Below are 20,217 nucleotides of genomic sequence, written 5' to 3'. Positions count from 1 at the left end.
ATATTAATTAATTAAATTATAATATAATATATTAGTTATAAATATAACTTTATATATATATATATATAAAACCACAAACTATATATTATATAGTTTTAATTGAATTAACGTTGTTTGAATTGATTTTGGCAAGTGTGACGTCGTGACGGTTGACGGTTGATTTATTGGGCCATTCGTGGAACAACATGATAGCCGACAAAGATGGGTTGGATTGTCGGGCAACGGATGGTGTGGAGCATTGAGTGGTGGAGAGGGTAGATAAAGGCGATGGTGTGGAAGGCAGCAGACGCGTAACCACGGGCAACAAAAGTCTTGAAGCGAGCAGAACAAAGGACAGAGGTCGTTGGCGAGGTGGTGGCATCGGTTATGGACAGCGCAGAACAAGGGCGTTGACGTGGAATGAATGCGGAGGTGGACGGACAGGGACGGATAGGGATAGGGCACACACTTCAAAGTCCACAGTGTGAATGGAGCCGAAGGTGGGCGCGGCAACAAGTTGAACGAAAAGGAATGACAAGTGTTGGCAATGCGCTCGCGCGAGCAGCGTATAGTGACCAAGCGATATTGCGTCTGGCGGAGGCAGCGTGCAACGACGGGTTTACAAGACGAAGGGGTGTCAGAAGCTTCAGAAGGTTTATCTAAAGATTGAGGCACAGATAATTAAGTGGCTTCCATGCATCAAACCAACTCCCCAGTCTTATTTCGCGCAAGTTTACCTCCTTGTTTGCACATTGATAATCAGCAATGTTTTATGGTGCAATGCTATCAATTGTATCCCGAAGCAATCTATCCAATGTGATAGATGCATTATATGTATAGAAGACTTTTGTTGTCAGGCCAAGCATAATTTCCTTAAGATGAGCATCTAGCTTGCTTGTGTCAAGCTTATCAAACAAGTCATCCCCGCCACTTTTACCTTTTTGAAATCACCAATCGCCTTGTAGACTTGTTCATCTACATCAACTATGTTGAAGTACCGAACTGAGACCTTACCTAGGAAGTACCGAACTGAATCCCTGATTTTTCTGCTATAGTTTCTCCCTCTTACTGGGAGAATCGTCTTGTCACAAACTTTGCTTCATTCTTCCCAATTCTGCTAGATTCACTACCTTAGCAGCGTTCACGATGTACCTGCGAACCTCATTTAGGAGGCCATGGAAGAATCAATTATAACCAAGCAAAAAATACAAAGATAAGAGGTTGCCCAAAGAAAAATGACAATAATCAAGGGAGAAAGATATGAAGTGCGTATCTCCTAATTTAGAAAGAAATTGTTGAGGATTGTGCCTCCTTGCATAAATCAATGAAGTCCATCTTCAATCTCCTTGTCCTCAACATTGGTTGCTAATGTTGCTTTCCTTCCTTGCATGATCTATAAGGGCAAGGTTGTTTCTTCATTCTGCAAATTAGGCTTAGCAAGCCATTCATTTGACCTATCTCGCCACACCAAAGGTTCAGCGACAAGATAGCATCAAAACCAAGTCATTTTGTATGTTGTCCAATATGCATTACACCAATTCTACTTGCTTTCAGTACTCCAAGTCTTGCTCTAAGGTTTACAAACCCTAAGTCTTCCATCTTTTGTACCACATAAGCATAAGGGCACCTATCGATACCCTTAGCAACTTCATCAAATTTGTCATGTGCAAATTATACTCATTATAGTCATTGAATCAATCATTGTCTTATAAAAGAAATTTGTCATTGATTCAACACAAGGTGTTGTCACAAGATCTTGAATCTTTGTAAAACATTGACCACATGTGAATTTGAAGGAACAAAATTCAAAAACACATGTCCATGAGATGAAGTGTTATAAGAAAAAAGTTTGATATTGTGTTTTTTCATTGTTGCTTCCAAGGCCTCCATCATTTTAAAACATTTAGATTCCAGATAACCATTTTCCACACAATACTTGCGATGTTTGTCAATCTTCTTACTCTTTGATTTTGGTCTTGTCACTATTACGAGTAGAAGTTGGCTAGAGGGTTTGGGACCTGTTACCCCTCACTTCAACAAGGGTACATATGGCCATTTTTCACTTTTGATAACACCAATGTAATTCCAACAGACACAAATTAAAGCCTTGTAGGCCATTTGAGATATGAATTATGATGTCTTAGGCCTACCACGATCGGCCATGTCCGATCACTTTGATTCCTGCACTTAGTTCCTTTCATCCTGGATAAGATTGGAGGACTTGAGCAAGATCTCATTGGGACTCATGGTTTAAGGGAGCCTGTAGGGGTGATAACATTTGTAGGGTCAATCCAACCCATGCCTTGTGCACCTATGCTTTTCCACATGGTCATGTGTCAGAATTTGTATGCATCGTTGGCTTTGGAACAGTATTCATCATACAGTTCTCAACATGGTAGTCTCACAATTCTCAACATTTCATATTTCCTAAGGTAATGCACAAATCCCAATGCATGGGGGTCCTAGGGTCAAACAATCAACAGGGTCTCAAATTGCCTATAGTAATGTGTAAATGACATCCCACGTAAAAATGTTGCAAAATGTGAAGACGTCATTTAGATATTGTAGTTTCAAGGCAGCCATACCCTCTCTAAGTGGCATGTGGGGCTTCCAAGTGGCAAAACAAGGTAAAAACATGGCATGCTTTCTTTTGGAATAAGATCATGTATATGCATGCAAGATTTGTATTCGCTTTCGTTTGGAAAGAATATACATTTGTATGTGAGAAATGATAGCATGTTGTGTTAGCCTACATTGGAAAAGATTCTTTGGGAAAGAAGATGAATTACATGCACAAAAACCATAGTAATGTGTTGGTTTCCTTGGAATATATATATGGGTAATGTTGGTATAATCTTTGGAAAATAAGACATGTATTTGTATGTTTTATTGCATTAGTTTTATGGAAAAGAAAACATGTTTTTGCATGCCCTATTATGCTAGATTTCCTCGAAAGGGAAACATGTGTTGCATGCTCTATTGTGTTAAGCATTCTTTTGGAAAGTATATGCATTTGCATGCATAAGAACAACATTTTTTGTGTTAATTTTTTTTACGTAATTGCATGCACCAAAAGTAAAAATTGAAGGGCTAGTTATTTTGATAAAGTTTATGTAAATTAACACAACCAGTAGCCCCTTCCACTACCAAGAGACCTCGTTGGTTCACTTAGACATTGAGGGATGCTCAAGACTATGTTGAGGCTCTTATAAGCACATTTAGAGAGAGCAAACCTCTGAAGCAATTTCCAAACTACGTGGCATTGATGAACATCATCATAGATTCCAAGCCTTTTAGCTTTTAGGATGCAGCAAACAAGGAGATATGGCAGAATTCCATGATGGAGTATACCTCCATCATGAAGAATGATGATGTTTTGGACATGATGTCAAGATCAAAGGGGAAGTAAGTAGTTGTTGATGTTTTTGCAGCATCAAGCAGACATTCTCCCACGAGGTCATGCTGATTTGATTAGTGGGGAATGATGCATTCACCCATGGGGCCATGCTAATTTCGCTAGGGGTGAATGGCCCAGGGGCAATCTTTCTCCCATTAGCCTTGGTGTCTGACTTGGGGAGATTGGCCCACGATGCTCACATTGCTTGCTCCGGGGTGGAGTGATCTATTTTTTGTAGAGCGGGCTTAATTTGTTTATCTAATGGTGTTTTTACCCATTAGTGGAATAAACAATTTTAGTCTAATGTTGAGGTGTAATGTAGGTTCCATAACTGAAGGGGTTTCTTGTGATGAGGAGCAACCAATTGGGCCTCCACTCAACATTAGAGCTTTATATAAATAGACAAGCATGTGAGTAGACAAATCATCAACATAGCAAGCTCATTGAATCTTTTCTAGTTGAGGAGAAAGGAGAAATCTCTTATCTATCATCTTTCTATATCTCTCTAGGAAGCTACACATGTGGAGGATTTGACCATTGACCAACAAAGTTCAACTGAGTTTAACCAGGTCAAGTTGACCATAGTTTGACAAACCTTGACTGCGACCACACATGTGAAGAGTTGCCCACAATTTGACCAACTTTGACTACATACACACATGTGAATAGTTGACCGCAGGCCATGCTTTGACTGTAGGGCCGCATGTGCAAATTGACTGCAGAGAGTTGATTGCAAGCTAAGTTGACCGCAAGCTAAATTTGATCGCAAGACTAGTTTGATTAGACTATTGACCAGCATTGACTACATGGATTTTTTTTATTGGTTTGACATGTTGACTAGTAGTTGTTTACCCAAGTCTGACAGATAATTTGAGATGTAATGTTGGCTCAGATTTCTAGAAAAAATTATGATTTGTAAACCTTTCTAAAAAGACAATTTCTCCTCAAGAAAAGATTTTCAAGATTTCTCCCAAGGTTGGGTTTCCATCGGTAAAAATATTGTGTCTACTATGCATGGTTGTTTCTATATGATCTTTTATTGTTTTCGATGCATTTACAGTTGAGATTTTTTGTGTAATTATTCAATGATATTAGTGGCATGATAAATATTGTTTGAAAATCATTATGAAGTAATTATCAGTTCATAAAATTGTATTCTACTGCACTTGCTATATAATTTCAATGATAGTGATCCAAGTGGCTCTACAGCAAATATTGTTTGAAAATCATTATGAAGTAATTATCAGATCATAAAATTGTATTCTACTGCACTTGCTATATAATTTCAACGGTACTGAGCCAATTGGCTCTACAATATCAGCAGCATTAAAAAGTTCAAGGCAAGGTTCATGGCAAGAGAGTTCTCTTGAAGGATTATGAGGAGACATTTGATCCAATTGCCAGGTGCACTTCAATTAGAGTAGTTATTTCCATAATTTCATTTATGGATGGAAGATACATGAGATGGATATGAAGACAACTTCTCTTAATGAGATCATTAAGGAAGAAGTGTATATAGAGCAACCTCAAGGCTTTGAGTTTAATGGGAAAGAGTCTAATGTAAAGCCTTGTACAAACTCAAGCAAGCATCAAAATCATAGTATTCTAGGCAACGTGGATACTTGCAAAGTATGGGCTTCACCAAAAGCAAAGTAAATCCAAACTTATACTATATATTTGTTGGATCTAATTTGCATGTTTTGGTGTTGTATGTAAATGACTTATTTCTTATAGGTGCGGAGAAGCTCATTGCACGATGCAAAGCATACATGGCAGTTGAGTTCGAGATGAAGGACATTGGCATGATGCATTACTTGGGTTTGGAGGTTTGGCAAAAATTAGGGGAAAATTTCCTTGGGGAAAGTAAGCATTCAATAGATGGGGCGACAAGTACGAGAGTGAGGAGTCCTCTATGGCCCCCAAGGACAAATAAAACTATACTATTCATGGAATTTGACTCTAACAACTAGGCTGAGGTGTATGAGCTCCTTCAAGGAATCAATCTGGCCACATCCTTTCCCATCAAATCTCTCGTCGTCATCGAGGATTCTAACAATACAATTCGACATCTTACTCTTGGAACTGCTCCCTCAGACTCCAAGCTAAACTTCCTACACAAGAGAATTATGAATGTAGCCTCCTTCCCAAGCATCCAAACTAAGTGTGTGCTTAGGGAACTAAATACCATGGCAGATAAACTAACTAATCAAGCACTATCATTAGTCCCTGGAACAATGAAAATCAATAAGATAAGATAAGATAAGATAATTTTATTAATATCCTCGCGTGACCACAAAAGTAGGTCAATGAGACTAAAGGACACATCCAGTGTAAATAAAAGACATGTGGGAGTGCAAATGCAATATTACTAAAATAGGGCTAACATGAAATAAAAGTACTAAAGGACACATCTAGTGTAAATAAAAGACATGTGGGAGTGCAAATGCAAATATTACTAAAATAGGGCTAACATGAAATAAAAGCACAAATACACAATGTATAAAGTCATATGAGATGACCAAAAATGAGAAATATGAAGTATGTATGTCGTTGGACTATGACACTCCAAAGAAGCAAGGGGGGAACTGAAGATGAAGCCAATGTCGTCAGCATCTCCCGAATCTAATGATTTATGGCAAGGAGGTAACAATCTCTCCCTGTTGAGGTCCTCCAAAGTTGTCGGGGAATCCAACTGCATGATCCTAGGGGGAGTAAATGAGCGAGTGCCACTCCTAATATCTGAGGCCGAAAGGAAGAAGTTGTTGATCATTCTCTATCTATTGTGTTCTATTTGGGAGGAAGTCTAATAAGAGGGAGGTACCCTGTGTTGTCTCTGCCTCGAGCCATTCCCTCTAACTCTCTAAGGATAGGTCGACTGAAGCATAGTACTACATCTGCAAGCCAGTCTCGAATGTACCTGTTTATCTTGGACCGAAGGGTTTGAGAAAAACCACGAGGTCTGACCATTCTCCCGTCTACTACAAACTAAGACTCTACCTTTCACTTGTTGTTTTGACCAGATCAAACAACCTAGAAGTAAGAAGTAATAGTCCTAGAAACCCCAAGGTGAGTCAAAGTGTGTAAGAGTCAAGATCTATATGTAAAGATCTTCCCAATAAAAGGGCTAGGCATCTAAGGTCCTGGTATCAAAAAAATGTAGAGAGGGAGCCCCTAGAATCCTTGTAGACAATGGAAACATCCTTTGATCTCATAGTAAACAAGGCACTCGAAGATGAAGTGACGCTCAGTCTCTAGCTCCAAGAGATGGCACACCTGGAAAATTCTGCCACTGAGGAATATGATGATCAGTCTCGACTCTAAGACGATGGGAGCCAACACAAAGCTACCCCAAGGGTATCCTAAGAGACTGCATCCAATGATGAGACCATCCTGCAACTCTAAGAAATGCTCCAAATAGAAAGACATCTTTGGACCAAGCCCCGTAAGAGGTGAAATCCATGTGACCTGAGTGTATAGCCGATAAATATCCTCTCTAATGGACTAGTTCAACACATGTTTAGTAGACAAAAGATGACTCGATGCATCAAGAGAGAATTTGAATGGGGGGAGGCACTCTAAGGAAATGGCCATAGACTGGAGGAGTCAAGATGCCTTTAAGAACCACCCACGAGTAGGGCCTGTAGACTCATCTAAAGCGAGGGCCTCCGAAAAGTAAAGTGCTAAGTAGGGGTAACCCTCTCTCCTCACCAGTAAGTCCCAAACAAATCTAACTTTATGGAGGAGAGAGACTAAGCGAAAGATGACCTCAAGGAAGAATGGATGGGCATCAAACTCTACCTGGATAATAGGTTGTGGAACTGTACGTTTGCATATTATGATGCGTCTGAGAAGCAAGGTCTAGATTCTCTGCATCTAACCCAATCCATTTGTACCAAGCTTGGCCCCCATATATCAAAGCCATAAAGAACCATAGGTCAAATAATCGCGCCCATGAGGTGGAGTTTGGAAGAGACATCCTGAAACTGACTCTGGAAGCATTGTGCCTCAATGAGGGCAAGAGAGCCATACCCTTTGTTGAGTTGGGGCTAGAGGGCTTGTCTCATGCCAAAATGAGGCCCTGTGAACTACACTCACAGGTAAATGTAAGATGTGGTGATCTCAATCTCTTCTCCCTAAAAATAAAAATGCAAGTTTGTAAGGGATCTCTTTGATGCGTTGAAGATCATAACCTTGGTTTTACCTAGGTTGACCTTCAACTGTCAAAGGTCACAAAAATCAACTAGGGCATCCAGTTGTCTCTGTAGGCCCTCGAGGGTAGAGGCCAATAAAACCAAGTCGTCAACAAAAAGGAGTAGAGAGATCAACACCTAATGGAGAAGGAAGTCGTTCCCCTCCTGAATGTGCTCCTGGAGGAAAGACTCCAACTCATCAATATAAATCCCAAAAAGGGTAGGCAAGAGAGGGAAACCTTGTTTAACACCAATGGTACTCTTAATGAAATCTGAAAGGTTGTGAGCCAACATTAGGTAATAGACTCATACGATTAATGAAATTTGTATAAAGGCTGAAAGGCAAGACCCAAAAGGCAATATGATTATTAAGTTTTATTGTGATTTATTTTCAAGATTGTGATACTCCGTTCCAAATTAATACAATTGCTATGTTCTCAATGCATGCATAAAAGATCTTTTGATTGTTAGCAAACCTGCGCTCACAGGAGGGCCACTGTCGAGTTGTGAGGTTCTTTTATTTCATTTTACATTTCCAAGTTTGCTTATATCGTAGTAGATCTTTCAAAATTTGCTTAATTAGTTTCATTACAAAGATATTTTGACCAACTGTTGTTTTGATTTCAGAGTACTCATAAAGGGAAAATACCAAAAATATTTAATTTTTATATGCATTCTCTTTCCAGATTTCATAGCTCAAGTCAATTTCTTAGATGATAACAAGAAGAGTTCTTTAGAGTTAACTGCACACACAAGTAATCATTTCAGAGTTACAAGTTTTTCATCTAATCTTTCTTCTGCAATTAGAAGTTAGGACCTTTTGATGCAATTTCCTTTTATGTAATTAGTATAGAAATTCCTTATTGCAATCTAGTGTAGAAGTTCTTTTCTGCAAAATAGTGGTTGTAGTGTTTTCAATTCTGCAAGTAGCATTAGATTCTTTTTCTTGCAATTTAGCATTTCCTTTAAAGCAAGTAGGAGTAGTTTTTGAATTCTGCAATTAAGATAGATTTTCAATTCTGCAAAGTAATGTAGGTTTTAATGTAACTTTAAATTGAAAGAACATGTGCGTAATTATTCTCTAAATCTCATCAAAAACATTTGTCCATTCTTAGGTTAATTTCATCTTTAGAAACAATCAATCCATAGAAAGAATCCTAGCATATATAGTGCACATTCATCTCACAAGTACATGAACCTTGGTTGACAATTAATGAAGTAATTTAAGAACAATTAAATTACCCAATAACGAGCCTCCTCAATGATGGCTCGGAGTGTAAATATGTGGTCAATTGTCAAGTAGTTTGGCCGAAAACCCACTTGCCCCCTGGCTTTGAGATTTCATCACTCTAGTTTTCCAAAAAGCCACTGGTGTATAATTGTGGCATAAAGTTTGGAGAATGTATGAACGACCATAATTGTTTGGTAGTTATTTGGATCAAAAATACTCCCCGACTTGTGGATAGGATGGATGATGTGTCTGTTCCAAGCAGGGGGGAAGCCAGAGCAGACCACATGGTTAAAAAGATCAACAAGATAGGACTCAAGGGGCTTACTACCATGCTTTAGGAATTCCACCTGAACGCCTTCTTCGTCAATAACTTTCCTAGAGTTCAGAGCTTTGGTCGCCCTCCTGACGTCCAATTCCAAAAAAGGGTGACATGAGGGGAGGGGAGAGGAGATGTGGAATGGGGGTTGTATGGGAATGTCATATAGAGAGGTATTATGTCAAAATAAGGCTATAGAGTCCTATTCAGGTGGGATGGTTCAATGCCTAGGGAAGATGGTACACCAAAATGGCTTGGGGGAGCAGCGAAGGGCCACACAAAGCTCTCATCTCCTTTGGGATAAATATACGTTTTTTATGGCAAAGGAGTTTACGGTAAGCTGTTTGGAGAGAAGGGGAGGCAGAGGGATCATGTGTGAGGGCAAAGCGAAGCTGCTTGTGGAGAGCTTTGCAATCCTCATCATACCACCATTCATGGGATAGGAGCCAAGAGTGGGCTTACTGGTGTTCTTGTGAGTCGAGTGGGGATAGGAGTCCAAGGCAGCTTCCACGATGGCCTTGGAGAGTAACTCATATTTGGTTGTGGCAGTATCCAAGGCTCTAAAGTGGGAGATGGGAGGGAGCAGTTCCTCGAGACAGGTAACATAGAAAGGGGCACAATCTCTATCGAGAAGGAAGGTGGTACGAGGGGGTAGTGAGGTGTTTTGGGAGGTGGTAGAGGTAGCAAGAAGAGGGGGAGTAGAGAGGAGGAAAGTGATGAGGGCATGATCTGCCAGAGGGAGGCGGGAAATGGAGAGATGTTGGATATGTGGGAGAAGATCATGGGTGGTCAAGACATAATCCACTACACTTGCCCCCCCACTGTAGGAAAATAAGTGAAATCTCTTGAGCCAGGGAGGCAAGGGAGCCTGTTCAAGATCAATAACCCATGAGATTCACCCAATTGTAAGAGATGTCTCCCATAACCTATGAGGGGCCCAAACTCATCCTATGAGCACCTGTGAAGACCAATTGACTCTGGTTCTATCTCCTGGAGGTAGAGAGCGTCCTCAACTCTGTCATGAAGGGAAACTTGTATACTCTTGGTTTGGGCGTTGAAGTCGCCCAAAAGAATCACATCCCCCTAAGAAGAGTAATGAGATATGTCCTCGTAGAGATCGAGGAACGGGTCCCCCTCGAACTCCCTATGAGTCGCAAAGGGTGATGAGGCAAAGGGGAAGTAACAGAGTGTAAAGAAACTTTCGCGAAGCTGGTAGCAATCCTAGTGTAGCCGAACCCATAAAAATCTAGTGTGCTTGTCTGAAGACACCATGGAAACTCGAAGGGAGTCTTGTATGAAGCAAGCAACCCCCCCAAATCCTCTCACACTGTCAAAACGTGTCTCTTGTCTGCATACCCAAATCCAATGGTACCCTGAGATTGGTGGTGGGGTCCGCATGGGGCTTGCATATGTCTTTGTAAGAAAAAGGCAATCACAGGAACTTATAGCACTAAGTTGCAGGAAACGTTGGAAAAGGGTCCGTTTCCAGCCAGAAACGAAACGAAAACGAGGAAACTCGTACCGTACGGCCTGGAAACGTGTTTCCGACCGTACTGGCCCATTTCTCGAGGAGGAAACGTGGCCAGTATGGCCGGAAACGTGTTTCCAGGCCATACGGTGGAGTTCCTCTTCTAACTTGACTTTTTCTTGTAATTTTTCTTTTATGTTTTCGCTTCTAATTTTTTATTGGGCGACTAAAATATCTTCTGGATGCTTCTAGATACCTCTGAGTGGGGCAACATAATGTTCAAGCCTATGGCCCTAGTGTTGATATGCAATTCATGGTAATGTTAAATTCCTAAAGTAAAAGTGACATTCTCCTTTATTTTTCATTTTCATCATTTTACTTAAATTTTTAACATTACCATGAAATGACTTGGGATGTTTGAGAGTGGTTTTGCCCTCATTGGATTTCATATGGAGAAAGTAGAATTTTAGATCTCACTAAAAATCCAGCAGACTTATCCGTTTTTCAGGATTTCAGGACTGGGAGGATTACAACGTTTCCATTGGATTTTGTCATGTACTAGGGTATGGAACTTGTATTTAATCAAGAGAACAAAGCCCTCTATGCAGGGGAGACTCCCAATAATCAAGAGCACGTAGGGTACTCGGGTATGGAACTTGTATTTAATCAAGAGCACTAAGGTTGTTCGACTATGTAGGAGGAGATTCCCAATCAAGCACAAGAGAAAAAACTAGAAATTTCTCGTTGCTGATTTTTGATATTGCTATTTTCGTTATGTGATCATTCATGAGTAAATGTGATGTAAATTTAGAGACTTATAGTTTATGCATTGACAATTGACAATTTAATCATAATGTAATAAATTAGAATGTATCATATATGCTTTATGATTGAACATATTTCTTAAATGTCCTAATATCTCTCTCTCTCTCTCTCTCTCTCTCTCTCTCTATATATATATATATATATATATTGTGTTTCCCCGTTTCCAAAATTTGGGGAAGTCACGTTTCGTACCCGTGCCCATTTCGGAAACTCGTACCCATTTCCCCGTTTCGTGCAACTTAGTTATAGCATCAAAAAGTGTGCTCAACAAGCACCAAAAGGCACCATTACAATTCCAGAAACCTATGGAGATAGTGGGTTGACCCCCTTGCCCTATCCCCCCTATGAACATAACCATCATTTGGCCCAAGGCCGAGAGTAACCTAGGGAGGCTGAATCACAAATGATAATTTTCATATCCCTAACAACTGCCCATTTTCTTGCTTTCCGAGCAGCTACTACTTGACCTCTGGCCTACTTGAATGCCGAGAGTAACCTAGGGAGGTTAAATCGCAAATGACAGTTTTCAGATCCCTAACAACTGCCCATTTGCTTGCTTTCCGAGCAGCTACTACTTGACCTTTGGCCTACTTGAATTCTTCTTGTTGTGCTTTAGTAAGGTTGAAGCCGAGAATGATCATATAATTGGGCGAGAGAGAGGCCAATCTTTTCTTAGCTCGGAGGGCTTTGACCCGGACTTGAAGGAGGTGTTAGCTTGTAGGGGGTCTACTGGGGCCACAAGGACTGGAAGTCCACGTACTCTAAGATTTAGCTCCCAAAACCGGTGGAGGCACTCCTCATGTAACTTGGCCTGCACCACCCCCTCAACCATCAAGAGTGGGGGAGGCTAGGGATGCTCACTCTTCCTAACAACATCCACCCAAGAGTTGAGAATTTTTTGTTGCACCTTTTCCTCTTGTTTAAGGAGAACATGTTGTGACCTCATCTCTTCTTTGAGGTTGGGGAGCTCTAATTGGAACAAGGGGGGCTCTACAATTGGTTCTTGCAAGTGTAAGTTCTCTTGTTCCTTTAGTTCAAGTACCAATTGTCTTAACTCAATCACCTCTGAGAGGAGTTGTTTACTCAATCACCTTTGAGAGGAGTTGTTTACTTTCCTCTTGTGGGAGATCCACCCTCCAAAGCAAGTTCTTAACCGGGGAAGCCCAAAAACAGAATCCCACTCCAATGCCATATCTGTAGGGCTATATAGCCACTCCCCGCTACAAAAGGTAGTTCCTTCCTCTAAAGGAACTATGAAGGAAGCAGTGATCCCTAACTAATGGTCATGAAGTTCAAACTCAAGCTCAAAATAATGAAAAGGCTCACATGTTTAAAACTTGGCAATCATTTAGCATATGGGAAAACTGGAAGGGTGTATAAGAATTCGCAGGGGAGAAGGTATGCTCAGCACAATGGTAAATGCCCCATGCCATGGGAAACCAGAGTGAGGCAACAGATTATCATACAAAATTACAGGGTGGAAAATTGGGTAAAGGACTAGGGATATCACATGTGAGGGGCGTGGAGTGGACCTCAAAGGACAACAACAAAACGTCGCACCCTCATGCAAATGGTTTGTGAGTGAATTTTAGGTTGAACTAGGATTGCAATGCAGGGTGCATGGATGAACAGGCCCATTAAATTTGTAATCATTCCACCTTTATACCGCTCAAGTAATGATGGAAACAAAATGTTGTGGACAGCTTCCACATCTTGGGGCATGGTATCTGCAAAACTCCACCTCTGAAAGTGCAAAATATCTAGCAACCACCCAGGACTCTACAGAGCATGCAAGCAACAAAGGGATACTTGGTAGCCAAACAGTGAAGCTAATGGCAACAGGGCAAGAAATTCTTATTGTAGGAATGGCTGGCAGAAGAGGATAGGGGAGAAATACAGGGAACGAAGCAAAAGCGACAAGGCTGGATGAAATGTAAATTGCTCTTCTAAGCAAGAAAATTGACAAGTTATCAGCATAGGCTGACTCATTAACAGGAATTTTATCTTCTCACTGTCAACAGACACAGGAACTTAGAATGCAGATCCAGGGCCCTCAGCAACAATTTCACATTGTTCAAACCACACAACAGGAAGGACACCAAGACACTGTGACTCCAATTTCTTCCATCAACTCAGCACACACCGTGCCAATTCGACTGCCCAATTGGAACAGGGTAGCATCAATTGAGAACTCAATAATCATAGATGATTAGTAGCAATGTCTTTGGATTTTAGTTTTATTTAATGCTAGCAAAATGTTGTCAATTTCTTGGCATCTTCTACAAACAGTATCCTTACAAACATTTCTGGAATCTAGCAGTTGGACAGTGGTATAGGAAGTCAGTCAAAATTAGATTAGTCTCAAAATTTTGTCAAATACTGCTACTTAAAGCACTAGATGTATCTCTGTTTTGCATTTGCACAGAACTTTTTAATATAAAATACCTTGTCAATGTTAAGAAAAAAAGGTAAGTATTCAGTGGAGATCCTGAAGTAGTTTTGGATGAAGAACTACAAACCTATGGCCACACCCATAGGCACTAATCTGAAGTTCTGAACAAGGTGATAGCTTCAGATTCACAGTTGATGAATCCCTCATTGTACAAGCAACTAATAGATTCCTTGACATACAGGAGAAGTAAAGCTGTAGAGTTATACAAACTCAGATTACACAGGCAGTACAGCAAACAAGAAAAGCACTTCAAGGGATGGCTTTAGCTTGAGATTAGCAATGATATCCTGGTTCAACAAGAAGCAGTCTTTCATGGCACTTGGACCCACAGAAGCAAAATACATGGTAGCCAATACTGCTAGTTGTGAGGCCTTCACTCAAGATATGGACCCCACAGTCATTTACTACGATAATCAAAGTTGTATCAAACTCTTTGAGAATCCAGCATTTCATGACAAGTACAAACACATAGAAATCAGATATCACTTCATACAAGACAAGATTCAAAAGAAAGAAGTGAAGCTCTAGTATATTCCTACAAATCAGTAGGTAGCTAATATTCTAACCAAGCCCTTAGCAGAAAGGAAGTTTGAAACATTTAAAGACAAACTTGGATTGGTGCAGAACTCCTTCCTCACTAAAAAGGAATGTTGAGAAATGTAGCTCGAGCAACAATTTTTTGAACAGGTTTCGAACGTGCAGGAAATGGTTCAAGACATTTCACTAGTGACCACCTTGGAAAGTGGTCACTAATTCCATCTTGTAATTTCACTCAGTAAAAATCTAAAGTTTCGAAGTAGAATTAGTCTTAGGGATCTAAATGAAATGTTCTAAAAGTTCAATTGCATTGGTGACTTACATTAGGATTTAATCTTAGCCATACATCTCAAGAATGAGATAGGTGACAGTTAGGATTGAGGAAATTAGTTACTAACTTATTTCTCTCAAAGCATAAAAAGAACAAGACAGAAGAAGTCAATCTCACTAGAGAAGAGAGCAAAAGAATTAAAGGAAGGAAAAGCGCTTTCAAGGAGGAGAAGAGCAGATTGATAAAGAGACCAACAAGATACCAGCAGGCCACACAAGCTGTACCACTGCTTTTCTTTCTGCACAGGCCGTCCACCTTCAAAACAGGCCATACACCTTCAAAACATGTTGTACACCTTCAAATATAGCCATACATTATTACATAGTATTGTTGATGTGCTTCAGTGTTGAGAGGAGAGAAAGGGCAATTTGCTGGCCAGGAAAGGCAGAAAAAGAGCTGACTGTACCACGGTAGCTGCACTCTCTTTTACACCAGCTGTACATTGTTGTTTGAGGTGATTGTATTCACTGTACAACTACTGGTTGAAGCAGGCCTATTAGGTCACCTTGTAAACTTTGATCAGGTGAATGAAAAGCTGATTAGAAAAAGAAATCCCTGTGTATGTGTTTTATTTCATTCACTGTTCATTTTTCAGCCATTGTGTAATCGATGCAATGCTCAGAAATTTAATTTCCTGCTGTCAAAAAAAAATCTATCAAGTTATTTAAATGCCACAAACAGGTCAGTTACAACATGTCTCTGGAGACTTGAACCCACACAGCTGGAGAAATGGATTGCTCACCAAACCACTAAGGCTAAAATCCTTTGACCATATGCATTTTCAACAAAAACAGTTCATATACAGATCAGATTGTATTGTTGACTGTACAATCACTGTAATGGACCAATAAAATAGAACATTTCATCTCTATTGAGTATTCCAAAAACATGAAATAAATCTCCTTAATAAACAATATTGTTTCTGGCAGACAAGAAAACTCACTTGTTCATCTCTTGGGAAGCTGCTAACAGAATCTTGACCACTACTAGCGCCTGTAGTTGACATAGCATTCTTTTGTGCTACATAAGCTGCATAAAGCTCATTTGAAATTGCAACTCATAGCAATTCTCATTCATGCATTTCTACTCAAATCTACTTACCAAACAAGTTGGGCAATCTATAATAACCAAATTTATGTATAGCTAAAAAAGAACTCGATCCTTTTGAAATTTATAAAGTCTTGAAAATAAATATCTACAGACCTCTATTTTGAACTCCAACATGCATGATTATATTCTCTGGACGCACATGTTCCTGCTCTACATTCATCCATTGTGAAGAACTCCGCGAGCACGCACTTTGGGAAGCCACATTAGCCACAGATGATCCCATATCTGTTTGATAAGACACCTGAAAGCTCTTATCCTTATAATGTTGTAAAGGCAGAACACTAGCAGAGAGATTATTTGTAACAGTGTTCATAGAAAAGTTTCCAAATTTATCTGTATTGACAGAACTATGTTTGAGGTGGATATTATTTAAATCTTCGAGAGAATTCTCTCCTCGTGATGTTGAAACAATTTGGACTTCCTTGCACCTGTTTTCCCACTACAAACAAAAAGCAAATTTGGGATATTAGCATGTTGTGGTAATCTAATGAGTCTCTCTAATAAACTTGCTCAAAGATATTTGATGAGTAAGGTTGTTACAATTCCATTACCTTGTTATCTTGTAGCTTTTGTATTATTTAAGATTCAATCAGTTATTTAACTAGGAAATTAATTAGTGCATATTTGTGCTGTGGTTCCATTTAGTAATTTGCATAAAAGAATTGACCCTTTCTGTCACAATGTCGCACAAGTGCATCTGGCTGCACATGCAGATGTAGGAGTAGGTGTGTCAAGTGTGAAAACTTTCTAAACTATAGGTATAACAGTGCAGCACTTTTTCTTGGTAAACAAACAGGTCATTGTGACACTGTAGCACATACGGCCCCTCCTAAGGGGGGGTTGAAGAGCCTGTAAAATTTTGTCGTGTTGCTATTTTGTTACACATAGTCTCAAACACATGTATATGCATTCCAGTTTTGAACATTGTGGGGATAAGCTCAATGTATGTGTCGTGTTGCTATTTTGTTAAACATGGAATCTCAAACTGATGTATATGCATTCCTTTTTTGAACATTGTGGGGATAAGCTCAATGTATCTGTTTAATAATCTTACTGGGAACCAGGCTTGTGCCCATGTTTACACTTGTGAATTTGACTTCTCGGGATGTTTTGGCCTTAGCCAGCCCCGTTTTATCTTTTGAATATGCCATGACTCAGACTATATGAGTGCCTATTTGGGCATTACCCAGCCCCGATTCTGAGTCTTGCACTTGCTTGTGAAGGATGCTTAGACAGCCCGCTTTTTGGTATTAAAGTTTGTATATATTGCCTATTAATAGAGTTTAAAGGAAACTTTATACAAAAGAAATATCTTACTGGGCACTGTTCACATGAATGGTCTATAGTATATGATCACGGTAGTTATCTTTATTTGAGATATCCCTAGAATGGTTTAAGAATTAAGGAAATAAGCATGGAGTGCATCCTTTAGATGTTGAGCAGAAATAGATTTTCATGAAAAGACCAAGTCCGTAACATAAATATCAAAAGTTTGGATCTAGACTGCTCCCTTGAAAAATTTACTGTCACTGGTGACTGGCATTGTTTCTTTTCTGTGAATTTTTATGGTCCCTTACAGAGCACTATCATTTGCTAAGATTAACAGAATATTACCACCACTTCAAATTTGCATCTATGGATTCAGCAGCCTCTAACTATTCATTGCGGTAGTAAACACAATAAAGCAGTCTTTATCATTGTTTAGTCACTTATCATTTCTAATTTCTTGTATTTTTTGTCACTTTTCTGTAATATCATTGAAGTTGATACCGAGCAGTTCTTCTCTGACAATAGACTCAAAGAAACAGAAAACTTATAACCTTGATATCCTTCGAAAGATGCCCTTCCTGGTTACTTGCCATATTTTCCTTTTTCTTTAATTTTCGAACGAGGAATGGATATACCCTGAGATTAATTACCATCCAAAACAGTTGGGCTATGAATTTGCCTACTATCGTCATAATTAACAAGATCTTCCATTAAAAAACTACAATTCTTACTCCTACAGTGGCATATCCATATGTTAGTATTTAGTTCACATAAACACACTCCTTCCTATAGAGTCTTCCTAGACCAAACAAACACGGGCTCGCTCCTCAGCTGAGGTATCTTAAAAAAATAAAAATTAAAGGAAAAAAAAATAAAAAAACAAAGGCACGCGGAACTTACCTTAGAAAAGTCTTGCTGCGAAATGCAGTACATATCTCTTTTGTTAACATCTGCGCCATTTTCTGACCAGAAAGACTTGAGACACGCCATGTGCTCTGAACTGGCCAAATGTTTAATCGCATTGCCGCTGCATCACATAAGCAAGCATTTGAATAAATATACAAAACTATGTTAAAGAATGCACGAATACAAATGCAAGCAGCGCCAGCAAATTGAAATCTTGAAATTAATGACGCTAACCCACTGAAGGTTTTCCCATTTCAAAACCCGGATGGAAAATGATCGGATTAATTGCCCCAAAAAGAAAACGAAAAGCATATGAAAAACCTGAAAATTCTAAGCATTTTTTTGACATATGAATACACAATAACCAAGGAAGTAAATACCAGGCAAATAAGCTTTCCCGCTCATCAATATCTTGGTGGCAAACTATACACCAGAACCTATTACGCTCCTTATGCTCAGGTCGCAGAAACATGGGGTTTTTAGCGAAGAAGAGAACATCCTGGACTTTCTTCTGAAATTTTTCCAGTAGTTGAGCCAAGGCTTTCTTGTGTTTGACAGAATACTTATGACCCTTCCCTCGATCATGGTTTAGCCTGCAAATCTCACACAACACAAACTCCCTCTCCTGCATTCTGTATAATTCTATTTCCACCTTGTGCTAGCGGAAGCAGGTTAAGATTGCTGCCCCCGCCCACCTTCTAAAATGCACCAAGCCTTACATGGCCCGGCACTCGAGGACATACGTTTTGGGCACCTGAAGGATACAGTGCGCAACCGCCAAATCACAACCAACTTTATTAACAATTTTCATATATAACAAACCTATCTTGCCTGACTGCTACCATCGAAGCAATTGGATAAGTAATTTTCTGTATTGACAATTTTACTATAAGCTAAAGCTATCTTGCCTAGACGCTACCATAGATGAAATTACATCATTTATAATGAATCTTTACGAATTGTCCACTTAGGACCGAAATCGCCAGTAGGTTGGTTTATTTTGGAATACAGTTTCCATAAAAATTTAAATATAAAAAATTATAAATCGTGCAATTATATCATTTATAATTAATCTTTCCAAATTGTCCACTTAGGACCGAAATCGCCAGTACGTTGGTTTATTTTGGAATACAATTTCCATAAAATTTGAATAAAATTAAGGGTTTTTAAATTATTTTTTTATTTTTGATTTCTAATTTTGGGTTGGTGTTACAAATTTTTTTCATTAAAAATGGTAGATAAATATTTTGATGGTTATTTAAATTTATTAGCCATTTATTTTATATAGTTGTGTTAGTTTAAGAGTTCATGATTGTTATTGTTGTTTACAATGCACTAATAACAATTTACACACTAGAAGTGACTTTTATGGACATGTTAGAAATACAAATCAAAGGAATTTTCCAACCATTTCAACATGGTGAGTTATAAATCTCAAGGAGTATTGTTATTATTATTTATTGTGGATGCTTGATTATATTTATATTTTAAATTTTAAAGAAATGGAAATATATGAAATAATAAGTAAATGTAGTAGGGTATTTAGAATAATGTAATGCCCTAATTGTGGTCCTTATATTAATTAAATATTTTTGCATATGATGAAAGATAAGAAGAGCCTAGCATTGTAACAACTTTGAATATTAATAATAAAGATTCGTCTCTAATTATAATCGAACAAGGACAAAGTTAATGGAGGATGTGATTCCACGAGAGAGGGGGCTTAAGGGCCTAGGCCAAATTACTATATTTTTTCTATTCGAATTAGTAAGAAAATATAGCTACATGAGCTTGTGTGAAAAATCACATGGTGCTTTATAGCATCTGTATTGGTAGCCATTCTTTTTGGTTGCCAAGAGATTCCTCATTCAATGTCATTCATTTTTGTCCTTATTTATGGATGGAAAGAAAAGTTCGTTAAGAAAGAGCCAAAGCTTATTGATTGTATTATATTGTTGGTTATACTAGTAGTGGCAAAACTCTGCCATGTGCATGGGAGTGATGGCAGTTGAGTAAAACTACCCATAGTTGAGATTCCCTAGAATTTCCAGCATTGATATTTCCTAACCAATAGCACTAGGGCCTTGTAAAAAAAGAAATTATCATGAGGGACTGCATTGCAAAGAAGGGGATTATTTTCTTTAGGTTGTGTAGGTGAGGGGGGAATAGAGATGGTAAAAATGGATTGTTGTGAGTGTAAGAAAGA

At 39.0% G+C, this 20,217-nt stretch overlaps 1 protein-coding gene across 4 annotated transcripts in view; it reads right to left on the bottom strand.

Annotated features, from left to right (window-relative positions):
- LOC149205301 (TITAN-like protein) overlaps window positions 1-18,888 on the bottom strand; it is a 102,472-nt gene extending 83,584 nt beyond the window's left edge. The window contains exons 1-4 of one of the 4 annotated variants that reach the window (XM_089394979.1): window positions 18,392-18,888; window positions 18,006-18,132; window positions 15,930-16,275; window positions 15,670-15,746 (exon numbers count right to left, since the gene is read on the bottom strand). In XM_089394979.1, the coding sequence (XP_089251105.1) occupies window positions 15,670-15,746; window positions 15,930-16,275; window positions 18,006-18,132; window positions 18,392-18,642 (801 nt within the window). In that variant the 5' untranslated portion in view covers window positions 18,643-18,888. Of the gene's footprint in view, window positions 1-15,669; window positions 15,756-15,929; window positions 16,276-18,005; window positions 18,133-18,391 lie in introns of all 4 variants that reach the window. The other 3 variants (XM_089394980.1, XM_089394981.1, XM_089394978.1) reach the window with 3 other exon arrangements.
- Between the last annotated feature and the right edge of the window lie 1,329 nt (window positions 18,889-20,217).

This window comes from Pinus tabuliformis, chromosome 1_2, assembly GCF_031772625.1.
Source record: "Pinus tabuliformis cultivar Carrire ecotype Pingquan chromosome 1_2, CPIR1, whole genome shotgun sequence".
Classification (NCBI taxonomy): Eukaryota; Viridiplantae; Streptophyta; class Pinopsida; order Pinales; family Pinaceae; genus Pinus; species Pinus tabuliformis.
Note: the sequence above shows the minus strand (reverse complement) of the source record. Positions and strands in the feature narration are given on the sequence as shown.